This window comes from Mobula hypostoma, chromosome 11 (genome assembly GCF_963921235.1).
Source record: "Mobula hypostoma chromosome 11, sMobHyp1.1, whole genome shotgun sequence".
Taxonomy (NCBI): Eukaryota; Metazoa; Chordata; class Chondrichthyes; order Myliobatiformes; family Myliobatidae; genus Mobula; species Mobula hypostoma.
The window spans coordinates 55,320,195-55,343,800 of NC_086107.1; the positions used below are offsets into that span (position 1 = coordinate 55,320,195).

Sequence of the window (23,606 nt, forward strand, 5' to 3'; positions counted from 1 at the left end):
ACCAGCTTTGCTGGAAGATGCTTTTTTAAAATGACTTTTGTCCTAGCTTCACCATCTGTCAAACACTGTCAGGAACATTCTATAGGTTGGACTTTTCCTCCCCAAGACTTGTTTGCCCTTTGGATCTGCTGCCCTTAATTCAGATCGTGAACTCCAGATGCTGATTAGATCTTAGGTGGTGTCACGCAGATCAGAATCAGGGTTATTATTTATCACTGGTTAATATTGTGAAATTTATTGTATTGGGCAGAGATATGCAAAGTTTATGTATGTAAAGGAGTTTGGAGACCAGAGAGATGAATCCAAGTGGAGGGGCTGATTCCAAAAGAGCTGACCCATAGTGTAATTTAGAAACAAGCCACTCTGTAGAGAGCAAGAGTACATGCACACCCATAACAGATAAACCGCAGTTTACAACTGACAATAAAAATGAACAAAATTCACTTAGAAAAGGAACATCTGTGTCAATATGGAATGCACATGTGGCCCACAAAATATGTATATAAAATTCACCATAGAGAATATTTCAATAGAATTATATTTTATTTATATTAAAACAAGTTTATTTCATTGAATGAAAGCACTACTAAATGTCCTAAAGACTCAAACAGCTTTGAGATGATCTCGTGTTTCAATATTTGATTCAGTGGAGAGGAGAGAGGCGCTTTCAAAGGAGCCATGGGAGATCTTTTAAGTTGTAGATAATGCAGCACAGGGCACAGACAGATGATGGAAGGTGATGGAAATACCATTCAACCAGGTTGATCTGTCCTGGGCTGCACTGTATCCTGTGAGTCGTGGTGCATCTATGCTTCTTTGGTGACGATGATGTTTCATCACATTCCTGCACTAACTCTTGTGGATACTGGTTGACTATCAAAGGTCAGGAATGTATGCTGTTCGGCAATGATAATTCAACTCTCTTTGGAGTCCAGCTGCTATTGCGGCCAGAACAACTACACCTTTTGTTGCCTTTAGAACTGTTACACCGTTTGAGAAAGGCGAATGGTTACTTTCCTGATCAATTACAGTATGGTACAATACAGTGAGCCCAGCAAGTAATGCACGTACACATTTAGTTAGTATATAAGAAAATACAAAAGTATAAAAGAAGAAAAGTTCTAATTTATTTCGCTAATGTAAAAGGATTCTACTATACTATTTTAATATTCCAAGAGAAGTACAAAAAGGACACTCTCACACCACAAAACACGTACAAAACAAAATGTTCATTTAATTTCTTAAGCGTGACATAATTCAGTACACAAGGCACAAAACATGCAGCAACATTTCCTCAAAGGAAATGAGACCTGCGCACTGTGTTTGATACCAACTCACACGTCCTTGCCAACTGTTAATGATAGTAAAATCTATCTTGTATTTCTGATGACATTCAGAAGCTAAAATGACTTTTCTTTTGGATAACATATCATCTAAGTCCCTTGATACAACCCTGTAATCCATTCCCGGACAATATTAATAAGGTTTGTGTGACTCTGAAATTGATATACCACAACAGAAACTGTAACGACCTTTGAAATACAGTATAGAGTCTGCGTGATCGACACTGAGGTCCGTACGGCAGAAATATCTGTCGGCGTGCTCTGGGAAACTAACCCTCAGCTCTACAGAGCTGTAAAATTTAATCACCTGTGTCAAAACCATAAGGGCCGTGTGTATGTGATTTGCGACCGCACTATCAATGAACACACAACCATTGGTTTACACATGCATTGGCATGTTGTGTGTGTGTGTGTGTGTGTGTTTATATTTTGTGCAAATCTGTGTATCTGCGGGAGGTAATGCGTTTGTGAGGACAATTTATATATACAGTATACAAGTAGATCCGTGCGCAGTTATGTTTTGCGCTAATCGCTGGGTTGTCAAACCATCATCCTAAAATCAAGTGTTTTTTTATAATCTAAAAAAAAACTGAATTGGAACAGTGAAGTATCGCTATTTTCGAGCAGTATTGTGGTTTTCCAGTTGGAAGCACACCTCGATGTTAGTGCGGTTCATGAAGCAACCTTCTGATAGTTGTCACGGTTTCTAGGACGGCGCACGGTGCATGAAGGAGGCGGTGATGGTGTTTGGGGTGCGGAGGGGTGGGGGGGAGTTGTTGGTGATGGTGGCGTGGACCTGAATTCACGGCTGCGCAGCGCTGCTGCCAGCGGAGACGGAGAGCAACGGGCTCCTCCTTCCAATGCGCTGTCTTTTCTTCCTCTCGCTCGCTTCCTTCAAGCAGAGCCGGCCTCCGCCGAGCCGAACAATGTAAGAGCATCACCTGATCGATCAACATCGAAGCTGTGTGATCGGTTTGCGCGACAGAGGAGGTGGCTATACCTGAGCCTGGGGAGAAGGAGAAAGGTCAGCGCTGGGGCGAGGAAAGAGGTGGGGAGAAGGCGGAGGGGCGGCGGACAGATGCCTGGCCGCTGGCCGCGGTGCTGAATGATCAGCTCAGTGCACGTCTCCACCTCCCGCGGCAGTACACCAGGAAAACGACCTCCCTCCGCGACATGTCTGGTCGAGGAGATGGGCATGGGCGACGACAACGATCGCATCGTGATAAACGTGGGAGGGACTAGGCACGAAACGTACCGGAGCACCCTGAAGACCCTACCCGGCACTCGGCTGGCATGGCTCACCGAGCCCGGCGCCTTCGCCAATTTCGACTACGACCCCAAGGCGGGCGAGTTCTTCTTCGACCGCCACCCGGGGGTCTTCGCTCACATCCTCAACTACTACCGCACGGGGAAACTGCACTGTCCGGCCGACGTGTGCGGACCCCTGTACGAGGAGGAGATCGCCTTCTGGGGCATCGACGAGACTGACGTTGAGCCTTGCTGCTGGATGACTTACCGGCAACACCGAGACGCCGAGGAGGCTCTGGACAGCTTCGAGTCTCCCGATCTCAACAGCGGCGATGGCGACGGCGGCGGCGGAGGAGACGGGGTGGGGGACTCGGAGGACGAGCTGGACACGAAGCGCCTCGCCCTCGGAGACTGTTCCCCTGAAGCGGGAGCGAAAGCCTGTTGGTGGAGGAAATGGCAACGCCGCATCTGGGCTCTCTTTGAAGACCCCTATTCATCTAAATATGCACGGGTAAGGGAAAATACTCAGCAAGGCTCTGCAGCATTTAACTATGAACTACGCTTAAGAACCTGTTGGTTAAATGAATAGGGGCAGGGGGAGTTCAATTTCTAGAAGCATCTTAAATGAAAGAATGTAAGTGGCAAGTTTCCATTGAAGTAATATAGAAAGAACGGATTTAGGGAGGCGCGGGTGGTGAAGGTAGGGTGGGAGATAAGTGTGGAAGGGAGACCAATAGTCAAAACTGCATGGAGTGCCTGGGAATGCAGAATGATTGCATGAAGAATCCAGGAGATCCAGATTGAGATCCTGTACTTCTCGTTTTGGTACAGCGAAGTGAGAAGATTGCAGATTGCAGCAGGTTTATGGAGCCAAGTCGTGGCCGTGGCAAAACTGCGCGGACTACCAATAAATGTAGTCTCGCTCAGCGCATACGGTGGGAAGAGGTTTCAGATATATGGTTCAGATTAGCACAAAAAGTCCATTTTTTTCAGCACCTGGTAACGTTTGCTGAAGAACTGTCTTCCTGTGTGTATTTCGTTCTAAAGATACAAATATTGGAAATTGTTAATTAAATTGATATGTTTGTTGGACGGGGTTCAAGCATCTGCGTATATTGAAAAGCAGGGGTTATTTTTTATTCGGAGAGCTAGTCCTTCTTGTGGAAGAAACGGTGCTCATGCACAGCGGGAGTGCGCTTCAGATTGGGGCTCATTGATATTCCAGAGGCGCACACTGTGGGTGCAGACTGCAGAGGAACCTGAGAGTCGCCACCTTAACCTCAAATCCTGGGTTTAAATACTTTTGAAAAAAAAGAATTGTGGATCATCTTACTGAAAGGAGATAATGAATCACGACACTGGGCTTCGATCTGTTTTCTCTTAAAGAAACTCCGGCTAGAAATAGCAAGAATAACGCAACAGTATTTACAGCAAAGACTATTACAAACAAAAGCATCCACAAGTGCCAGAGTGTATTTCAGCAGTTCTACAGTTTGTGAGATTTAATGTTAAATTGCCGATAATTATTTATCTAATCTTAAAGCTCTTGGGAGCGACTGTCATGTGCCCCCAGTTTTAAAACACATTTTTTATTGTTTATTGTTCTATAAGATGTTGTGCTATCGCTGACCTCAGAAAATGAAGGTTATCGATTTGCAGATTATTCAGGGACTAATGACAATGTGCAGGTTCCAGACAAGCACTCAAATCACTCAATCACCTTAGCGCCCAAAGAACAAAACCACTTATTTCAGATATGTTAAGAATCCGTATTCTGCTCGGGTGCAAAATCGTTCACTGTATTCACTAACAACGTAACCGACATTGAAAAGCCGCATCTAATTCATGTCCTCCTGCTAACGTGCGAGCACAGACTATATTTATTGCGCCGGTTTCCGAAAGAATTTAGATAACGATTATAGGGATACGGGCAGGAGAAAGCGGAAATACACATCGTGAAACCGACATCCCTATTTATTTGCAGTATTTTTACATGCTACTTGTTGATTGCACTGTAGCCCGGAGTCAATACTTCTCCCTCCCGTGCATAAAGCACAGCAATCCGTGTTTGTGTTTGTAAGAAAGGCTCACCAGCGACACGAGGATGCCTTTCCAAGATGTCTAATGTGATTCCTTCCGTTATTATTTCCAGGAGTAGTTCCTCTCATTTATCTCCCTCTGACTGCACCAGAAACATATTTCTGCCTGTTATTTTACTGTACTACCTCACAGAATTCCTAGAGAAAGGCACCAAGGGGCAAGGTCGAGGCTTTCAGGAACCAGCGAGTGTTTCCTCGATGTTCCAGCAGGTGGTACCTCGCACAACGTCCGATTTCCCGAAATCTCTGCAGTAGGAAAGGGAACAGCTGATTAAACCAACCGCAGAATACAGCCAGACAGACAACGTCGTCGCCCAGCAGTGGTTCTCTGAAGCTTGGCAATTAACCGTTTAGTTTGATGCAGTGCTCAGACAGATCATTTGACCTTGAATCTGAAATAATGCACCTTCCTGAACATTAAACAAGACTTGTCTTACAGGTTGTCCACAAATTGCTGCAGGAGCTGGTATGAGATCCTTATCTCAGGAAATTAAAAATAACAAACAACGTTCATGGGTGGGAAGCCCCAACCAACATCAACCAGCGAGGGTCTTTTTTTAAAGTAACAATATAAGTTACTTGGTTTAGTTTACGCAATGTTGTAAATAGCATACCTTGGAAAATGTCTTTTCAGCGCGAGAAACAAAAAAGAGGGAATAATTTAATGACGATGGCATAAACGATAATATGGAAGGACCTCTCTGTCATCAGTGTTTATAATTAATTCCGCAGGATCGTTTACATTCAATTGTTTTGCTCTCTGTTGCGTTTTTATGGTTTTCTTATTCTTGAATGAATTCACAATTGACAGGAGACCAATGCAGAACAAGCTAGGTAACTGCACATTAAAATTGGGACCATTCATGCTAAATGAAATTCTCAAGGGTTGGATTAGGCGAGGGAGGAGTAGGAAATATACATGGACAAGTTTCTTTGGAAGAATAATAAAAATATGGAGCGCAGCGTTCAGAAAGAGTTTCTAGCAGGTTAGATGGTTTTTCATTTGACCTTCCTTAGTGTTGCTAAATTAATAATTTGACAGATTTTAGCCTCCTTCCCTACGGTCTGGAAAAACAATATCTGAAGGAGAAAATATGTTAGACACAAACTTGGTTCTAGTTGACAGTGGATGTGGTTGTTGGGGAAGACAGAGCACATTCGTTCTAACGTCATCTATGTGATCAGCCTCTCTTTGTGCTCAGGGCACTAAACCAAACAACTTCTCACCAGTTCTTCTTTAAAGGAATAGTCACGTTGAAGTTAGATCACACAACAGGTCACCTGGTGCTCCTTCACCCTGGAAACTGGGATCAAACCCAAGCAGATTTTTGAGATAGAAGTCAAATCTTATAGCTTTGACCCTGCATAGAATTGAACTAATTGTCCAGATACTGGTGTTGATAGTGTCTAAGGCACATGCTTGATGGCAATTTTGTCCTAAATTACAGATCATTATAGGGGAGAAAAAACACCTTTATGCATTAATGTGAATATCACCAGCTGGACCAACATTTCTCAGCATCCTTCATTTCTCTTGAGGTATTAGTGGTGAACCACTTCTTAAACCACTGTAAGAGAAACCTCTCTCTTACAAAGGGTCCTCAAAATTTTGTGGGTAGGACCTTCAGACTCTGAAACTATCACCCTTCATAACATTATTCTCTTGAGTCCATATTGCTTACTTCCACCGAGTTTCTATTCTCCATGCAATGAGCTGCCAAAAATCCACACAATATAACAAAATACTTAAACTCTCTGCAAATTCAAATTGACGTCATTTTGTAGCATAGTTAAGGCTCAGATTATAAAGTAACAAATTCTGTTTTGATTTCTTCTGGTGCTTTTTCTTTGCACCAACGCAAAGCTGTAGACTTAGCAGGAAATCAGGCCCTTCAGCCTAGCAACATCTGTGCTGACCGACAAGAACTAATTTTCGCCAGCCCTCCTCTAATTGGATTTTATTTTCCCCACATTCCCATCAACATTTCTACCACTCATCAACACACATCAGGTAATTCACAGTGGCCAACTAACCTACCAACCCACCATGGACGTGGGGGAAAACCAGAACATCTAGATGAAACCCTTTCAGTCACAGGCTGCAGCTGAGGTCAAACTGAACCCAAATTATGGGAGCTGTGACAGTCATGAGCTACTCTATTGAGCCTTTCATCCTATATCATTTATGATGCCTTTATTTTGCTTCCAAAATAATTAAACTCACATTTTATTTTCTCCATTGAACTGTATTTGTGGTGTGATTGTCATTCTTTAAGACTGTAATCCTTATTGCAGTCTGGGATTCCCTCAAATTTTGCTACTTACACCTCTCTCATCTCCCCACCCCCAAATTAAAGAGGGAATGAATCAATTTTTCACCTTTTTTGCACCCAGGTAGTCAAGGTCATCTGTACTGTTAAGGTGACATGAGACTTTAAGAAACGTCTGACCAAGACATGCAAGTGCAACTCAGACTCCATTTTAAAAGGATACATATTATTTTTATTGATATGTTCACTCTCCAATTTCATTACTATTTATGCACTATCATGCCTCAGTTTTGATTTCCTAATTCTATAGCTACTACTGCAAAAAAAAACCTTTTACTTCAACAAACTCAACAGAAATTACTTTGTATTTTGTAGGTAAGGGATAGTTTACACATGCAGTTTCCATCATAAATAGACATTAATAATGGGAAAATTGATAGAAAAATATAATGAAGCTGGACTGACAATCATTGACAATATATAGACAATCCCAGTTTAAGCTCTTGTAAGGCACAACTCATTCTTCACTAGACTAAAAAGTACCTCACTTCTTCATCTCCTTCTACCTACCTATTTGGCAATATTCATCTTAATTTTGCATGCATTTGTCTTTGCCATGCACTTCCCATTTGACTCCTTTTAGAACATCTATACAAAATTACATTCTGTATATTTTCTGTATTTGTTTTCTTGTGTGATTTCAGCAGATATAAAATACATCAAGAATGACTTCCTTTTAGAAAAAAATAACGGGGACTGATCCCAGTTACCCACATTATAGACTGAAGCTTAATGTACCTGTAATTCCTTTGCTCAATTTTTGAACAAAATTGAAATTTTGCCACCTTTTGGTCACCTACCAAAGTTATACTTCAGTAAATATATTGGAATATCTGTTTATCCTGTTATTTGCTAGATCACTATCTCAATAATGATAAATTATTATAACACTTTCTTCATGTTTTTCCTCTTTAAATCTTTCAATTTGATAATAGATTTATAACAAATTTTACAGATTTCCTCATGTCTTTCTGCACTAGTAATATTCTTCACCACATCAGTCTGAATCCAGAAATATAACCACTTCGTTTTAGTGGTTAAATATGGATACTTAATATATTGTTTCTCTATACCAAGGCCTATTGCTGCTGCATAGTTTGCTTCCTCCATCCATTAACCCAACCCTCCACACCCCGCACCACCACTAATTTATCATTTCTACAGACACTCCTGGGCCTAGTGTCACTTTATGGGCATACAATCAATCTACTGTATGTACATAAGTTATTTTATGTATTTATATTTATTATATTTTGTATATTATTGTGTTCTGTATCTTATTTTTGTTTTTTTTTTTGGTTGCATTGGATCCAGAGTAACAAGTATTTCAATCTCCTTTACACTTGTGTACTGGAAATGACATTAAACAATCTTGAATCTTGGATCTTAAGTCCCTGGATTCAGATTAAACTAAATAATTTTCAATTTTGACATAAAATTCCATTGTGTTACGATTAGTGTTCTCTAAAGGCTTCTCTTATAATTAATAACCCTTTCAAATCTGAATCTAGAATTTTAACCGTTTCATTCTAGTGGTTTGTCAACCATAAGTTTGAATAATTTATTAATTCTCATCTCTTGAATTGAAATGAATGGACATAAACACCTTCTACTGATTTTACAAACCTAATGTTCACTTCCTTTCTTGAAAGCAAGGTAAAGTGTTTCCAGAACACAAGAACTGAAAAAATTAGAAGCAGTATTAGGCCCCCTGACCCTTTGAACCTGCCCCACCATTTGAAGTTCTTATAGCTAATCTACATTAGCTTCAACTCCTCCTTCGTGTCAGTTCCCCAAAACACCAATTCCCTTAATCTTTCATAAAACCATCTACCTCCATCTTAAATACTTCTAATGACTGGGACTCCCCATCCTACTGGAGCAGAAAATTCCAGAGATTTGTTATCCTCAATGAAAAAGAATTTCCGCACCTCCACTTTAGATAGCTGTCTCCTTATCTTCAAACTATTTTCCTTTGTTTCTCACACTCCATTGCCAACTTGTTTCCATTTTTCAAATGATTATTAATTTTACATTGAATATCTTAATATTATGATGGTGATGTTAAATATCATATTTTAGCTCACTTTTAAATTGTGTATTGGGTATATCAGTAGATTTCTTTGCAATTGTCATTTTAAACAACCTTCTTTCTATGTCTACAAATCTAGGTCACTTGAACCTTCTCATGCTCATTCATTATTCAGTAAAATCATGTCTTATATTTTACTACAATGCTACATTCCTACACTAACTCTATTTCCTTTAATATCCACAAATTGAATCAATCTATCTATGTATTGAACGAACTATGTTGACTGACATTTAATAGCACTCTAGTGTGGAGGACTCTGCATACTGAAGAATTTTCTTTTCACCTCAGTCCTAAATAGCCAATATCTTATTTTGAGACTATAATCCCTGGTCCTAGACATTTCAGTCATCGGAAAAAGTCCTCCCCAAATCTACTCCATCAAGCTTCATAAAAACAGCATATTTTAAAGAAAATATGGTATTAATCTGATTAATTTCCCTGTTGTCAGGTTTACTGCACTTTTTGACAACAATTTTCCCTTGCAACAATTTATGACAACAATTTTCATTAGATGTGATCACCTTCCTCATTGAGTTTTTATGTCTTAAAGGGATATAAATCTTGCTTGAAAGCTATATATATTAATTTAATAATAGTTGGCCATTACTTGCATACATTTTAATATATTGTCCCCATATACCATGACATATTGCTGCTTTCTCTATCCATTAACTCTATCCTCCACACACCCCACCAGCACTACTTTATCATTTCCTGTCAGTCACCTTATTTACAGACACTCCTATGCCTAGTGTCACCTTATGGACATACAATCAATCTATAGTATGTACAGTGCCTATAAAAAGTACTCATTGCCCTTGGAAGTTTTCATGTTTTATTGTTTTACACCATTGAATCAAAGTGGATTTAATTTGGCTGTTTTTGACACTGATCACCGGAAAAAGATTCTTTCGTGTCAAAGTGTAAACAAATCTCTACAAAGTGATCTAAATTAATTACAAATATAAAACACAAAATGATTGATTGCATAAGTATTCACCCCCTTTAATATGACACACCAAATCATCACTGTTTAGCCAATTGGTTTTAGAAGTCACATAATTAGTTAAACGGAGATCTGTTTTTGGAGACCTGAGTGCATTTGAGGTGTTTCAATTGATTGTAGTAAAAATACACAGGTATCTGGAATGTCCAACTGCTGGTGAGTCAGTATTCTGGCAAAAACTACACTGTGAAGACAAAGGAACACTCCAAGCAACTCTGCCAAAAGGTTATTGAAAAGCACAGATCAGGAGATGGATCCAAGAACATTTTCCAGTCATTGAATATCCCTTGGAGTACAGTTAAGTCAGTCACGGCACAGCCGTGAAAGCATATGGCACAGCTAAAAATCAGCCTCGAGTAGGCCATCCTGGAAAACTGAATGACCTTGCAAGAATGAGACTACTGAGGGAGGCCATCAAGACACCTATGACAACTCTGGAGGAGTTACAAGCTTCAGTGGCTGAGATGGAAGAGACTGTGCATACAAAAACTGTTGTCTGGGTGATTCACCAGTCACAGCTTTCTGGGAGAGTGGTATAGAGAAAGCCATTGTTGAAAAAAACTCACATGAAATCTCAGCTAGAGTTTGCCAGAAGGCATGTGAGAGACTCTGAAGTCAGCTGGAAGAAGGTTCGATGGTCTGATGAAACTAAAATTGAGCTTTTTGGCCATCAAACTAAAAGCTGCGTTTGGCATAAGCCAAACGCTGCACATCATTAAAAACAACCAATCCCTACCTTGAAGCATGGTGGTGGCTGCATCATGCTGTGGGATGCTTCACTGCAGCAGGCTCTACAACAGGCATTGCAACAGGTTTGTAAAATGAATGCAGCAAAATACAGAGAAATTCTGGAGGAAAACCTGATGCAGTCTGCAAGAGAACTGCGACTTGGGGGAAGATTTGTTTTCCAGCAAGACAATGACCCCAAGTATAAAGCCAAAGCTATACAGGAATGGCTTAAAAATAACAAAGTTAATGTCTTGGAATGGTCAAGTCAGAGTCCAGACCTCAATCCAATTGAGAATTTGTGGCTGGACTTGAAAAAGGGCTGTTCACTCATGATACCCTTGCAATCTGACAGAATTTGAGCAGTTTTTAAAGAAGAATGGGGAAAACTTGCTGTGTCCAGATATGCAAAGCAGATTGAGACCTATTCCTATAGACTCAAGGCTGTAATTGCTGCCGAAGGTGCATCTATTAAATACTGATTTGAAGGAGGAGAATACTTATACAATCAATTATTTTGTGTTTTATATTTGTAATTAATTTAGATTACTTTGTAGAGATTTGTTTTCACTTTGACAAGGAAGAGTCTTTTTCTGTTGATCAAAAATCCACTGTGATTCAATGTTGTAAAACAATTAAACATGAAAACTTACAAGGGGGGAATACTTTTTATAGACACTGTATATAAGCTATTTTATATATTTACAGTATATTTATTATGGTTTGTTTATTATTGTGTTCTTTATCTTATTTTTGTTTTATCCAGAGTAACAAGTATTTCAATCTCCTTTACATTTGAGTATTGGAAATGACATTAAAGAATCTTGAATCTTGAATCTCAAGTCCCTGTATTCAGATTAAATTAAATCATTTTCAATTTTGACATAAAATTCCATCATGTTACCATCTGTATTCTCTAAAGACCTCTTATAATTAATAACTCTCTCCAATTGTGCAGATTTATATCTAGAATAGTCCATTTGTTCATTGAGTCAATAATGAATTGAGACACTGTATATAAAATATACACTTCTAATATTCTCCATCCTTAAGGATCTTACTATTCACCACTTCACAGTGATTCTGATCACAGTGATTCTGACAATTAAGGAAGTGAGAATTGTCACCTAATTGTTCTGATCACAGTGATTCTGACAATTAAGGAAGTGAGAATTGTCACCTAATTGTTCTCTAATACTTTCTTAGATTTTGGGGCATTTTGTGCTGTCAGTGTCAAGGAAAATAGTCTTCATCTGATTATTCTATATCTGAACTGGAGAGGGTTGGCAGTGATACCACTCCAAAGGAAGTTCCACTTTTCTTCCTTTGCCTTAATTAAATAAAAAATGACACAAAATTTCATAATGTAAAATATAAAGGCACTGAAATAGTTGAATTTTGTGTCCAAAGTGGACTCAAAATTTATATTGCTGCATTTTTGGTGTTTTTAATTAAAATTCTTTAACTTTGGAACATAAACTGATTTTTATGTATCTTTTTTTTTCTCTGAATTTAACCCTATCATTAGTTGTAGGATACATGCACTTACCTGCGGGGTAAGGTGCTGGTACAATGGATGGGGTTGTCAGCTTGTAGCTTGCCAGCTCATGATTTTTCATTCACACATTTAAACAAGCATAAGGAATGTGATCTGGTGATTACAGAAGCATAAATCCTGGGGTAGTATCATAGAATCATAGCAAAATAGTGTCACGGAACAAGAGGAGGACATTTGGCCCATCAGATTGATTACAGCTCTTTACCTTCTGTAATTTAGTCAGTAGCATTTTTCTGCTCTTTGCAGTGCTGTTATAAATTATTTTCCCTCGTGGCAATTTATTTTTTTTACTAATTAATTGTTCCAATACTCCAGCAAGAGACAAGTTTCAGATCGTACTCCTTTTCTGAAAGCTTTCTTTACAAACCCACACATATTTTTTTTTGCCATTACTAAAATTCATATCCCTTGACTCATCTGTTCATGAAGATAACTTCTCTCCATTTATCCTACATACATTTGTCATGGACTTCTTTCTTAAAGAGAGAAAAGAGCCCAAGGAAAAACATGGAATGACGTAAAATGAACATTATGTCAAACATGCTTACATATTTTTTTTCAGCAAAATCCAGCCTATGAATTATGTTAAGTCATTGTCTATCAGCCATCTGATTTCATGCTTTTGCTGCAGCATTTTAAAATCAAACCTATTGCTTGCTAATGAGATTGCACTGTAGTCACGTGCTGTTTTAAGTATTTGCAGAGACCTGTATTAGTTCTGGGATATAAGTAACATCCAATTACTTATGTAATACGAATTGCATCTTTCACAGAATTTGTCCCCCTCCTCTCCTTTTCAAGATTGTCATGAGGGGGAATTTGTGTATGAACCAAGCATGTGTGTAGAGGGATTATGCCAAGCTATTCAGGGTGTATTCAGCAATCAATGAATTTTCAGTTTCTAATTCAAAACGGGACATCATAAAACAAATCACTTAGAGACAGCATCAAGTACTCTGTTTCAGGTGGGTAGGATAGATTTTCATCTTCTTGTGCTGAGCCTGTAACTGTTCACTCTGCTCACACACGACTGCTTGGCCAAACACCCGAAAAATCACACCGTCAAGTTTGCCGATGGCACGACAGTGGTGTGGGGCTCATCACCAACTATGAGATGCCCTACAGCAAGAAACTGGAAGAGCTGAGGTGCCAGGCAAATAACCTTAATGTCAACAAGACAGAAGGGATGGTTATTGATTTCAGGAGAACTCGCACCACTCACACCCTTTTTTACATTGGCACCACAGCAGTGGGAACTGTGAGCAATTTCAAACTCCTGGGACTACTCATCAAACACAACCTCTCATAGTCCCAGAACAGATCCTACACAGTCAAGAAAGCTCATCAATACCTCCACTTTCTGAGGGGGCTGAAGAGAGCTGGACCTTACACATCCATACTCATGTCATTCAACAGATATGCAGTAGAGAGCATCCTAACAAGCTACATCACTGCTTGTATGGAAACTCTGCCACAGGTAGTCAAAACTGCCCAACGCATTACCGGCACCAGCCTACCTACCGTCAAGGACATATATACAGAAAGGTGCCAGCAAAGGGCCAGTAATGTCAGGAAGGATCCCACCCACCCTGTTCATGAACTGTTTGTCCCTCTCCCATCAAGGAGAAGACGAGGTAGCATCCATGCCAGGATCACCAGACTCAAAAACAGCTACTTACCCCAGGCAGCACGGCTGATCAACATCTGCACCCACTAACCCACCACTACTTTATTATTTCCTTATGTATGGCCTAGAGTCACTTTATGGACATGCAATCAATTAATGTATATAAGCTATCATGTGTATTTATATTTACTGTGTTTTTAAAAAGTGTATTATTTTGTCCTTTGCCTTTTGTGTTTTTTGGTGCTGCATCAAATCAATTATTTTGTTCTCCTTTACACTTGTGTACAGGAAATGGAATTAAATAATCTTGAATCTTCAGTTTCTTTCCCTTGGAATTTTTGATCTATGTTTGGAGCAATCCAGCCCCTCCTCAATGTGAGGGGTGGAACAGTTATCACAGATAAAGTAAAGTACTCTTTAGGTAACTGGAAAAGACAAAGCAGAAAAGTATTAAACATAGCTCATCCTATCTACCCACTGCAAGCAGTTCCATGTGTATTTAAGACGTCCTCTAAACACTCCCAAGTAAGGAACAAAAGGAAGTACAGGAACAGTAAGATTCCACCACACAATACATCAAACTGAGTTCCAAAGTTTAGAAAAGTAATTCCTTCTTGAAATCCCCCATTCCTGTCATCATTGGACATCCATTCTGAGCTGGTTGTGAAAACCTTATCCAGTCACACAACAGCGTGGGTGACTCCTGACTGCCCTCTGAAAAAGCCCATCAAGCCAGTTGGATATATCAAGCTGCTCCAATACTGTTAAGAATTTAATTGCATAGAGAATTCAGTGTTAATGGTGCCTCTAGAATCAGGCATGGAAAAGATACTCCCAACCTAACTTACTTTTCAATGGCCTCTCCATGAATGGGGGGACATGGGTTGATATCTAAATTTGGTGAAATGACCTCCAGACTAGCTAACCAATAGCTTGACACAGTTGTGCTCACCAAACCATGCCTTTCCTGCTATATTCTACACCTCTCCACCACAACCCCAATTCAATACAATTGGTAACTTATGGGGTGGCATATCATTCACTCTTCCATTATGATTAAGTTGGAGGCATGAACACTGGTTCAACACGTGCAGAAAGACTTGCCAGAATTGATATCAGACATATTGAAAGATGAGGTATGGCACAGAACTATACTAATTATATAATACGCAGAAGAATTGAGATACAACATACGTAGCTATGCAATAGTCAAAAAAGTCACATCCAGTCATGTGGATGATTAAATAGTTAACAAAGGCCTCTTCTTCATACATGGTAGAGATCTGTACTTGGCTGAAGTATCTGTAATCACTTTCAGGAAGATCTGTCAGGGACAAGAGTCCATCTGAGATCTCCATCACAGAAACGAGTTTTAAGCCAACTTGTTTCTCTACCTATGATACCTATAAGTGTTTAATTTGACTGGATATAGCAAAAGTAATGGAACCAGCAGCACCAGTACTTTAGTGCTTGAAGCTTATGCTCCAGAACGACCTACATCTCCAGCTAGATTGTTCCAGTACCTTTACAATACTGACATCCACCTGATAATGTGGAAACTTGCCAAGTTATGGCCTGCTTTTAAAAAAAATCACAAATCCAGATAGCCTCATAAGTAAACTAATCAGAAACATGGAGAAAATAAATGCTTTGCACAGGCAAGATGAGAGATACTGTCTTTGATTTTTTTTAATGTATGTGACATCAAGGATCCTTGATAAAACTGAAATTATTAGGGAAAAACATGTGTTGGCTAGAGACATACCTAGAACAAGATGTTGTTGAAGATTAATCTTTGTCCAGGAGATCACTGTAAGGATTCCTCAGGACATTGTATTATGTACATTGTATTCATAACTTCTTCCCTCTATGGTAGAAGTGACAATGCTCGCTGATACTTGTCTATTTATATTCACAATACTTAAGGTATTAAGGCTGCTCATGAATACAAGTAGCGAGTGCCAGACAAACACAGGTTGGTAAATGCCTAGTGGTGATCATGCAGGCAATGACCATCTCCAACAAGAGAGAGTAACACGGTGTATTATTATCGCCAAGCTTCCAGCAATCAATATTCTGGGAGCCGCTATTGATCAGAAATTTAAAAAGGCTAGCCACATAGATACTATGGTTGCAAGAGCAGTTCAAAAGTTTAGCATTGCACCTACCTCCAGACTTCTAATTGCCTGTCAATCAACAGCAAGGCACAAGACAGATGTGTGATGTAATACTCTCTTCATCGGTGTACTTGAGTGCAACTCAAACAAGATGCAAGAAGGGTGATGTCATCAAGAAAAAAGCAACCTGTATGCCTGATACTCAAGCCATCACTTAATCACTCCATTTTCTATTGGCCACATTCACTGTGGTTGCAGAACTGTCCCAAAACTGCAAAATACACCATGGCAACTATGAAAATCTTATTTGACAACTCCCACCAAAATGAGGACTTTTACTACCTAGATGGCACTTGGGAATGCCACTTGCATTCTGTGCCACTGTGCCACTGGCACTTGCAAGTAATTTCCCTCTAAATCTCACACTAGCCTGACTTGGACACATACCACCAATTTCTTCTTAATCATCAAGTAACACCATGGGAGGAAATCCACCAACTGGTCCTCCCAGTTTCAAGGTCATGTCATCTCTTTAGGGATAAGGCAGACTGGCAATAATTGTTGGCCTTACATTTACTGATAGAGAAGACAGCCTCAGTTAAAATAGTGGCTCAGATTCAGTGAGAAATGGCAGCAGCTCCCTGCATAACTGCCCGAATTTCCCACATCAGCTTTGGTATTTGTTTGAAAGGCTTGAAGTTGCCGCCAGCTCTTTAAGGTTTTTTCCCACATATGTGCTTTGACACTTGATTTCTCCAATGGTTGATCGGGAGACCTGGTTTAGCTAGCTGTCAATGCTTCAATCACTTCTTTTGTGAGGGCGATAATTCTGAGTGCACCCAACTGGGATCTCTCCACGAAAGATGGGTTATCTCCCCTTAAACTCCCACTGAGCATGGGTTAGCAGTTATTGTGGTCTAATCATCGTTTACGGCAAATTCTAGGATCCTGTGTCAAGGTTTTCTCCCTTTATACGGAAAATACTGATACTTAGAAATACAACCCATCTATCCATTTTAGGTTGTGCAAGTAACCATTTCTATCTTGATAATGATGGAAAGAAAAACAGAATGGACAATTGTTGGTGCGATTCAGCTTTGTAAGGATGATGTTTGCCTGATGTGAGTTTTGCAGCTGATAATGTCAAAGTCTGCTCAGCATATCTTTTGGGGGAAACATATGACCTCCATTGTTACCTCACAAAGAAAGTATAAGCACATCACCGAGGGTTTCAAAACAAGATGATAATTATTGAATTGAATTGACTTTATTTCTCACATCCTTCACATACATGAGGAGTAAAAATCTTTACGTTACATCTCCATCTGAATGGGCAATGTGTAAATTAGTAATTTGTAATAAATAATATAGCAAATAGAATAGTATTTGTGATAATACAGTAAGATATACAACAGAACAGTCAATATAGCTTAGAAATACAATTGTGTCATTGTGAATTAATCAGTCTGATGACCCCGTGGAAGAAGCTGTCCCAGAGCCTGTTAAAGGGTCCTACTAAACTTTGGAATTAAAGGGTCCCTTTGAAATTACATAGCATTCTCAAACCTCACTGTTCGAAGGCTGGTTTATGTAGATAATTCACTGGAGCTCCCTTCTCCAACTGTAACCTCTATTGTAAGTTTCAGGCAGCAACTGGCATGGTGGCAAGCCTACACTTCACCAAGGCATGGAGCAATGCATAACCTGTAACTCAATCCCAGGCCAACTGGGAATCACAATATCATCTCCTCCCATAGTTGTCCCCTCATCGCCAGTGCAATATTTTCTACTATTGTGCTGTGGGTGCTATGAGGAAAGTCCTTTAAGTGTTGACTCACTTCCTAAAGAGGCTGAAACTGTGAACTCTACATGGAGATTATGACAGGATGCTCATGAATCTGTGTGTGCTAAATGACTTAGCTGTGCTTGATCTTTTTCTTTGGTTTGCATTTGCGAAATTTTTATGGAGAACAATTTTGTTTTTTTCCACTTATAATACGTATTAACAGAAGTAAAAGGAAAGGTTCTCTATATTTGATGCTCTGGAAGAGGGAGAGATATGGGCTACAACAGAGTTTTCAACACCTCAACTACCTGTATGGGCTTAAAGAGCTTCTAGGAGAGTGGAATCAAAGATAATTTGATCAAGGTTCATTAAATAATGTGGACACTACAGTCTGTTCATGTGGAATTAATATTTCAATTAGATATTGTACACTGAACCAGAAAAGTATGCAACAATTGTGTTAGGTCAGATGGTAATTGATTCTTTCTCAAAGAATCATAAACTAATGAATCAGATTGATGGTTTGGGCAGTGATGACTGAGTGCCACAAAACTCTAACATGAGGAATTCTGCAGATGCTGGACGAAGGGTCTCGGCCTGAAACGTCGACTGTACCTCTTCTTAGAGATGCTGCCTGGCCTGCTGCGTTCACCAGCAATTTTGATGTGTGTTGCCACAAAACTCTACTCCCCTTTGGGGCATGGCTACCACATACAGATGACTGAAGTGTTATTGTGTCTTCAGAATTAGGATTAGCTTGGATTGTTTATAATAGGATGGTTAGGAAATTTCCCCTCTGAATTAGCTTGTTGTTACTAATCCAGGATATTATATGGCTCCAGGTGAGTATGATTTGTATGTACTCTGTTTTACGAGATCGACTAAAATAATTGGCTGGTCATTTTCTGTCCACCCTGGTTATATATTCATGGACATGATAATAGTGAAGGAGGAGAGTGAGAATTTGCTGTTTGACAATCCAGTGAAGGATTCCTCTGTTCTATGTATTCTATCCCTTTCCTGAGAGAATTGATAAGTACTAGATATTTTGGAGTAATTCCAATCAAAAATAGTGACAAGCCTTTGTCTGATTTCTCAAATCCACACAAAGTCATAAGGAAAATGAATATTATCTTTTTCCAGTGCATTCTTCACTCAATTCCTATTGACTCAACTGTCCACAGTCCAGACTATAGCAAGAATTGCCTGTTCATCAGGAGCATATTGTGCATTAATGCAGCTGAGGAGTCATACATCTACTCATGTTAGTTTCCACTTTCAGAATTGCCTATGCTAAATCTGATTCAACTATTTTAGAGGCTTCTAGGATGACAACATCTAATTACAGCACAGTAGTAAATCTTTTTGAAAATCACCGAGATTTCAAACAAAACCCAACATGTTTGACTTCTGTTGAACAAGAAATCATACAATTTTTATAATTTCACAAGAGTATCTCTGTTCCATTGACACATGCAGGTAACACATTAAAATCAATGGAGCTGCAGTTTGGGTACCTACTTTAACTAAATATTATTACCATTCTTTCAAAGTAGCTCTGTGATCCAATTGGAGCAGAGTATTAGGTCAAATTACTATTCTTATATGCCCTTGAGTATAGTACAAACGTTTGTAGGTAAGGTACAATGTAACTGAAGTAATTCTTATGATTCGATTACCGGATAAGAAGTAAAAACAAATAATTCTCCTTTGTGGAGTATTAGTGGGTGCATCAATGGGCCATTCAGGGTGATGAATGAATGCATCTCTTAACAGTGCAAATTTCACCCCTAAAAGCTATTGTTAATTGAGCTGGGGTTAATTAAATAGCAGTGCGGTGTTCTGCACTTCCAATGAGGTTATAAAATGGGTACTGACCCAGCCAAGACTGAGTCATTCTGCACAAATCCATTCATGAATACTTAACACCCATCAGTGGCAATAAATTGGCTCCCTACACTGTCAGTAATAACTTAGTACTTCACACAATGTCAAAAAATCACATGGACCTCAAAAAATGACAATATATTTACACCAAATACACTCAGAGTAATCCGTTTACTGACTAATGCATCAACACCACTAACAGTACTAACTTGATACTGATTGTAATACACTGCTGTTTTATTTTATAGTAATAGGCTGTCAATTCGTACCCTTAACAATAATGGACAGATCATGCTAATCAAAAACACTTTAAAGAACTGAAATAGATTTAAATAATTTATGGAATAGATTAAAAAAGTAAAATCTAATATAATTCTGTGAAAACACATGTAATTGAAAAATTAATTTACTGGATTTGTCATAATTAAAATAAAAATCACTTTTCCATCTCAATCAGTCATTCTATTCAAACTAATGGGATCACGTTACACGTACTGGTGTAAAACTATGGGGTGTAACTGACCTGTCGACTCAGCATTACTGAACAGATTCAATTCTAAATCGGAGATCAGTTGACCTTCTCTGTACTTGCAACTGATTGCTGCATAGTGAAGATACAGGGGTCAGAAGTGGACTGACCCATGCAGTGCTGTCAGCCGGCCACTCTCCTTAGAATATTTGGCTAAAGAGTGCCCTGATCTGGACTGTCATATTGACATTAAAACAGTGGCAGTAGCAAAATGACACAAACTAGTATCAATAGCACAATGACATCTTGTATGCTGCAATAATTTTATTGATTTATTTGTTAAGATATGGCGTGGCACAGGCCCCATGGTGCTTTGATCCACATTACCCAGCAACCCTAGCCTAATCACGAGCCAATTTACAATGACCAATGAAACTACCAACCGGTACGTCTTTCGACTGTGGGAGTAAACCAGAGCACCCGGAGGAAACCCACACGGTCACGGGGAGGACGTACAAAGTCTTTACAGACAACAGTGGGAACAGATTGACAGTCCACAGGTTGCAATGATATATTGAAACCTCTCAAACTGCTAGTAATAAATTACTCTTCAGGTAATGAGACCCCAAATGCAGATAGAATTATTTTGACATTAAATGCTTTCACTGACCTGTAATAACAGCTCATTTGCTGACATAATAAATCAACAGTAATGGTGATATATTTGACCTTATTTACTGAGATTATATCATTTAATATATTATTTAACATATTCATTGTGATACAGTGAAACGTCTCAAATGGGCAGTTTTAGTACTAGACATTTACACATTGATGTAGTATACTGTATACTTAAAGCTTATACACAAAGAGCAATATATTGATTCCTCTCTGACTTATGATAATTTATTGAAATCTCATATACGGACAAGGTCAGATATGCTACACAATTTTAATAATAAATTAATCTTAAACGCTGGTAGTAGTATTGTGACAGGACATAATCGGACAGAAAAATGTGGATAGCTTACAGAATGTAAATTGTCATTGATGTCTTGCAAAACCAGAAATACTGGTGGTAATATGTTTACCCAAATGCACATAGAACCATAGAACTGTGGAACATTACAGCACAGAAACAGGCCTTTTGGCCCTTCTGGGATGTGCTGAACCATTTTTCTGCCTAGTCCCACTGATCCCACTAGTCCCACTGGGTAAGAGTGACCATAATATGGTGGAATTCTTCACTAAGATGGAGAGTGACATAGTTAATTCAGAAACAAAGATTCTGAACTTAAAGAGGGGTAACTTTGAAGGTATGAGACGTGAATCAGCTAAGATAGACTGGCAAATGACACTTAAAGGATTGACGGTGGATATGCAATGGCAAGCATTTAAAGGTTGCATGGATGAACTACAACAATTGTTCATCCCAGTTTGGCAAAAGAATAAATCAAGGAAGGTAGTGAACCCGTGGCTGACAAGAGAAATTAGGGATAGTATCAATTCCAAAGAAGAAGCATACAAATTAGCCAGAGAAAGTGGCTTACCTGAGGAATGGGAGAAATTCAGAGTTCAGCAGAGGAGGACAAAGGGCTTAATTAGGAAGGGGAAAAAAGATTATGAGAGAAAACTGGCAGGGAACATAAAAACTGACTGTAAAAGCTTTTATAGATATGTAAAAAGGAAAAGACTGGTAAAGACAAATGTAGGTCCCCTACAGACAGAAACAGGTGAATTGATTATGGGGAGCAAGGACATGGCAGACCAATTGAATAATTACTTTGGTTCTGTCTTCACTAAGGAGGACATAAATAATCTTCCAGAAATAGTAGGGGACAGAGGGTCCAGTGAGATGGAGGAACTGAGCGAAATACTTGTTAGTAGGGAAGTGGTGTTAGGTAAATTGAAGGGATTGAAGGCAGATAAATCCCCAGGGCCAGATGGTCTGCATCCTAGAGTGCTTAAGGAAGTAGCCCAAGAAATAGTGGATGATAATTTTTCAAAACTCGTTAGATTCTGGACTAGTTCCTGAGGATTGGAGGGTGGCTAATGTAACCCCACTTTTTAAAAAAGGAGGGAGAGAGAAACCGGGGAATTATAGACCGGTTAGCCTAACGTCGGTGGTGGGGAAACTGCTGGAGTCAGTTATCAAAGATGTGATAACAGCACATTTGGAAAGCGGTGAAATCATCGGACAAAGTCAGCATGGATTTGTGAAAGGAAAATCATGTCTGACGAATCTCATAGAATTTTTTGAGGATGTAACTAGCAGAGTGGATAGGGGAGAACCAGTGGATGTGGTATATTTGGATTTTCAAAAGGCTTTTGGCAAGGTCCCACACAGGAGATTAGTGTGCAAACTTAAAGCACACGGTATTGGGGGTAAGGTATTGATGTGGATGGAGAATTGGTTAGCAGACAGGAAGCAAAGAGTGGGAATAAACGGGACCTTTTCAGAATGGCAGGTGGTGACTAGTGGGGTCCCGCAAGGCTCAGTGCTGGGACTCCAGTTGTTTACAATATATATTAATGACTTGGATGAGGGAATTAAATGCAGCATCTCCAAGTTTGCGGATGACACGAAGCTGGGTGGCAGTGTTAGCTGTGAGGAGGATGCTAAGAGGATGCAGAGTGACTTGGATAGGTTGGGTGAGTGGGCAAATTCATGGCAGATGCAATTTAATGTGGATAAATGTGAAGTTATCCACTTTGGTGGCAAAAATAGGAAAACAGATTATTATCTGAATGGTGGCCGATTAGGAAAAGGGGAGGTGCAACGAGACCTGGGTGTCATTATACACCAGTCATTGAAAGTGGGCATGCAGGTACAGCAGGCGGTGAAAAAGGCGAATGGTATGCTGGCATTTATAGCGAGAGGATTCGAGTACAGGAGCAGGGAGGTACTACTGCAGTTGTACAAGGCCTTGGTGAGACCACACCTGGAGTATTGTGTGCAGTTTTGGTCCCCTAATCTGAGGAAAGACATCCTTGCCATAGGGGGAGTACAAAGAAGGTTCTCCAGATTGATTCCTGGGATGGCAGGACTTTCATATGAAGAAAGACTGGATGAACTGGGCTTGTACTCGTTGGAATTTAGAAGATTGAGGGGGGATCTGATTGAAACGTATAAAATCCTAAAGGGATTGGACAGGCTAGATGCAGGAAGATTGTTCCCGATGTTGGGGAAGTCCAGAACAAGGGGTCACAGTTTGAGGATAAAGGGGAAGCCTTTTAGGACCGAGATTAGGAAAAACTTCTTCACACAGAGAGTGGTGAATCTGTGGAATTCTCTGCCACAGGAAACAGTTGAGG

The 23,606-nt window shown here is 39.5% G+C and overlaps 1 protein-coding gene across 3 annotated transcripts in view; it reads left to right on the forward strand.

The window, feature by feature from the left end:
- The first annotated feature begins 2,200 nt into the window (after window positions 1-2,200).
- The window catches only part of LOC134353762 (potassium voltage-gated channel subfamily C member 1-like), an 81,826-nt gene continuing 60,420 nt past the window's right edge, over window positions 2,201-23,606 (forward strand). For all 3 annotated transcript variants that reach the window (XM_063062108.1, XM_063062109.1, XM_063062110.1), the window contains exon 1: window positions 2,201-3,102. In XM_063062108.1, coding sequence (XP_062918178.1) covers window positions 2,449-3,102 — 654 coding nt within the window. In that variant the 5' untranslated portion in view covers window positions 2,201-2,448. The remainder of the gene's footprint in view (window positions 3,103-23,606) is intronic.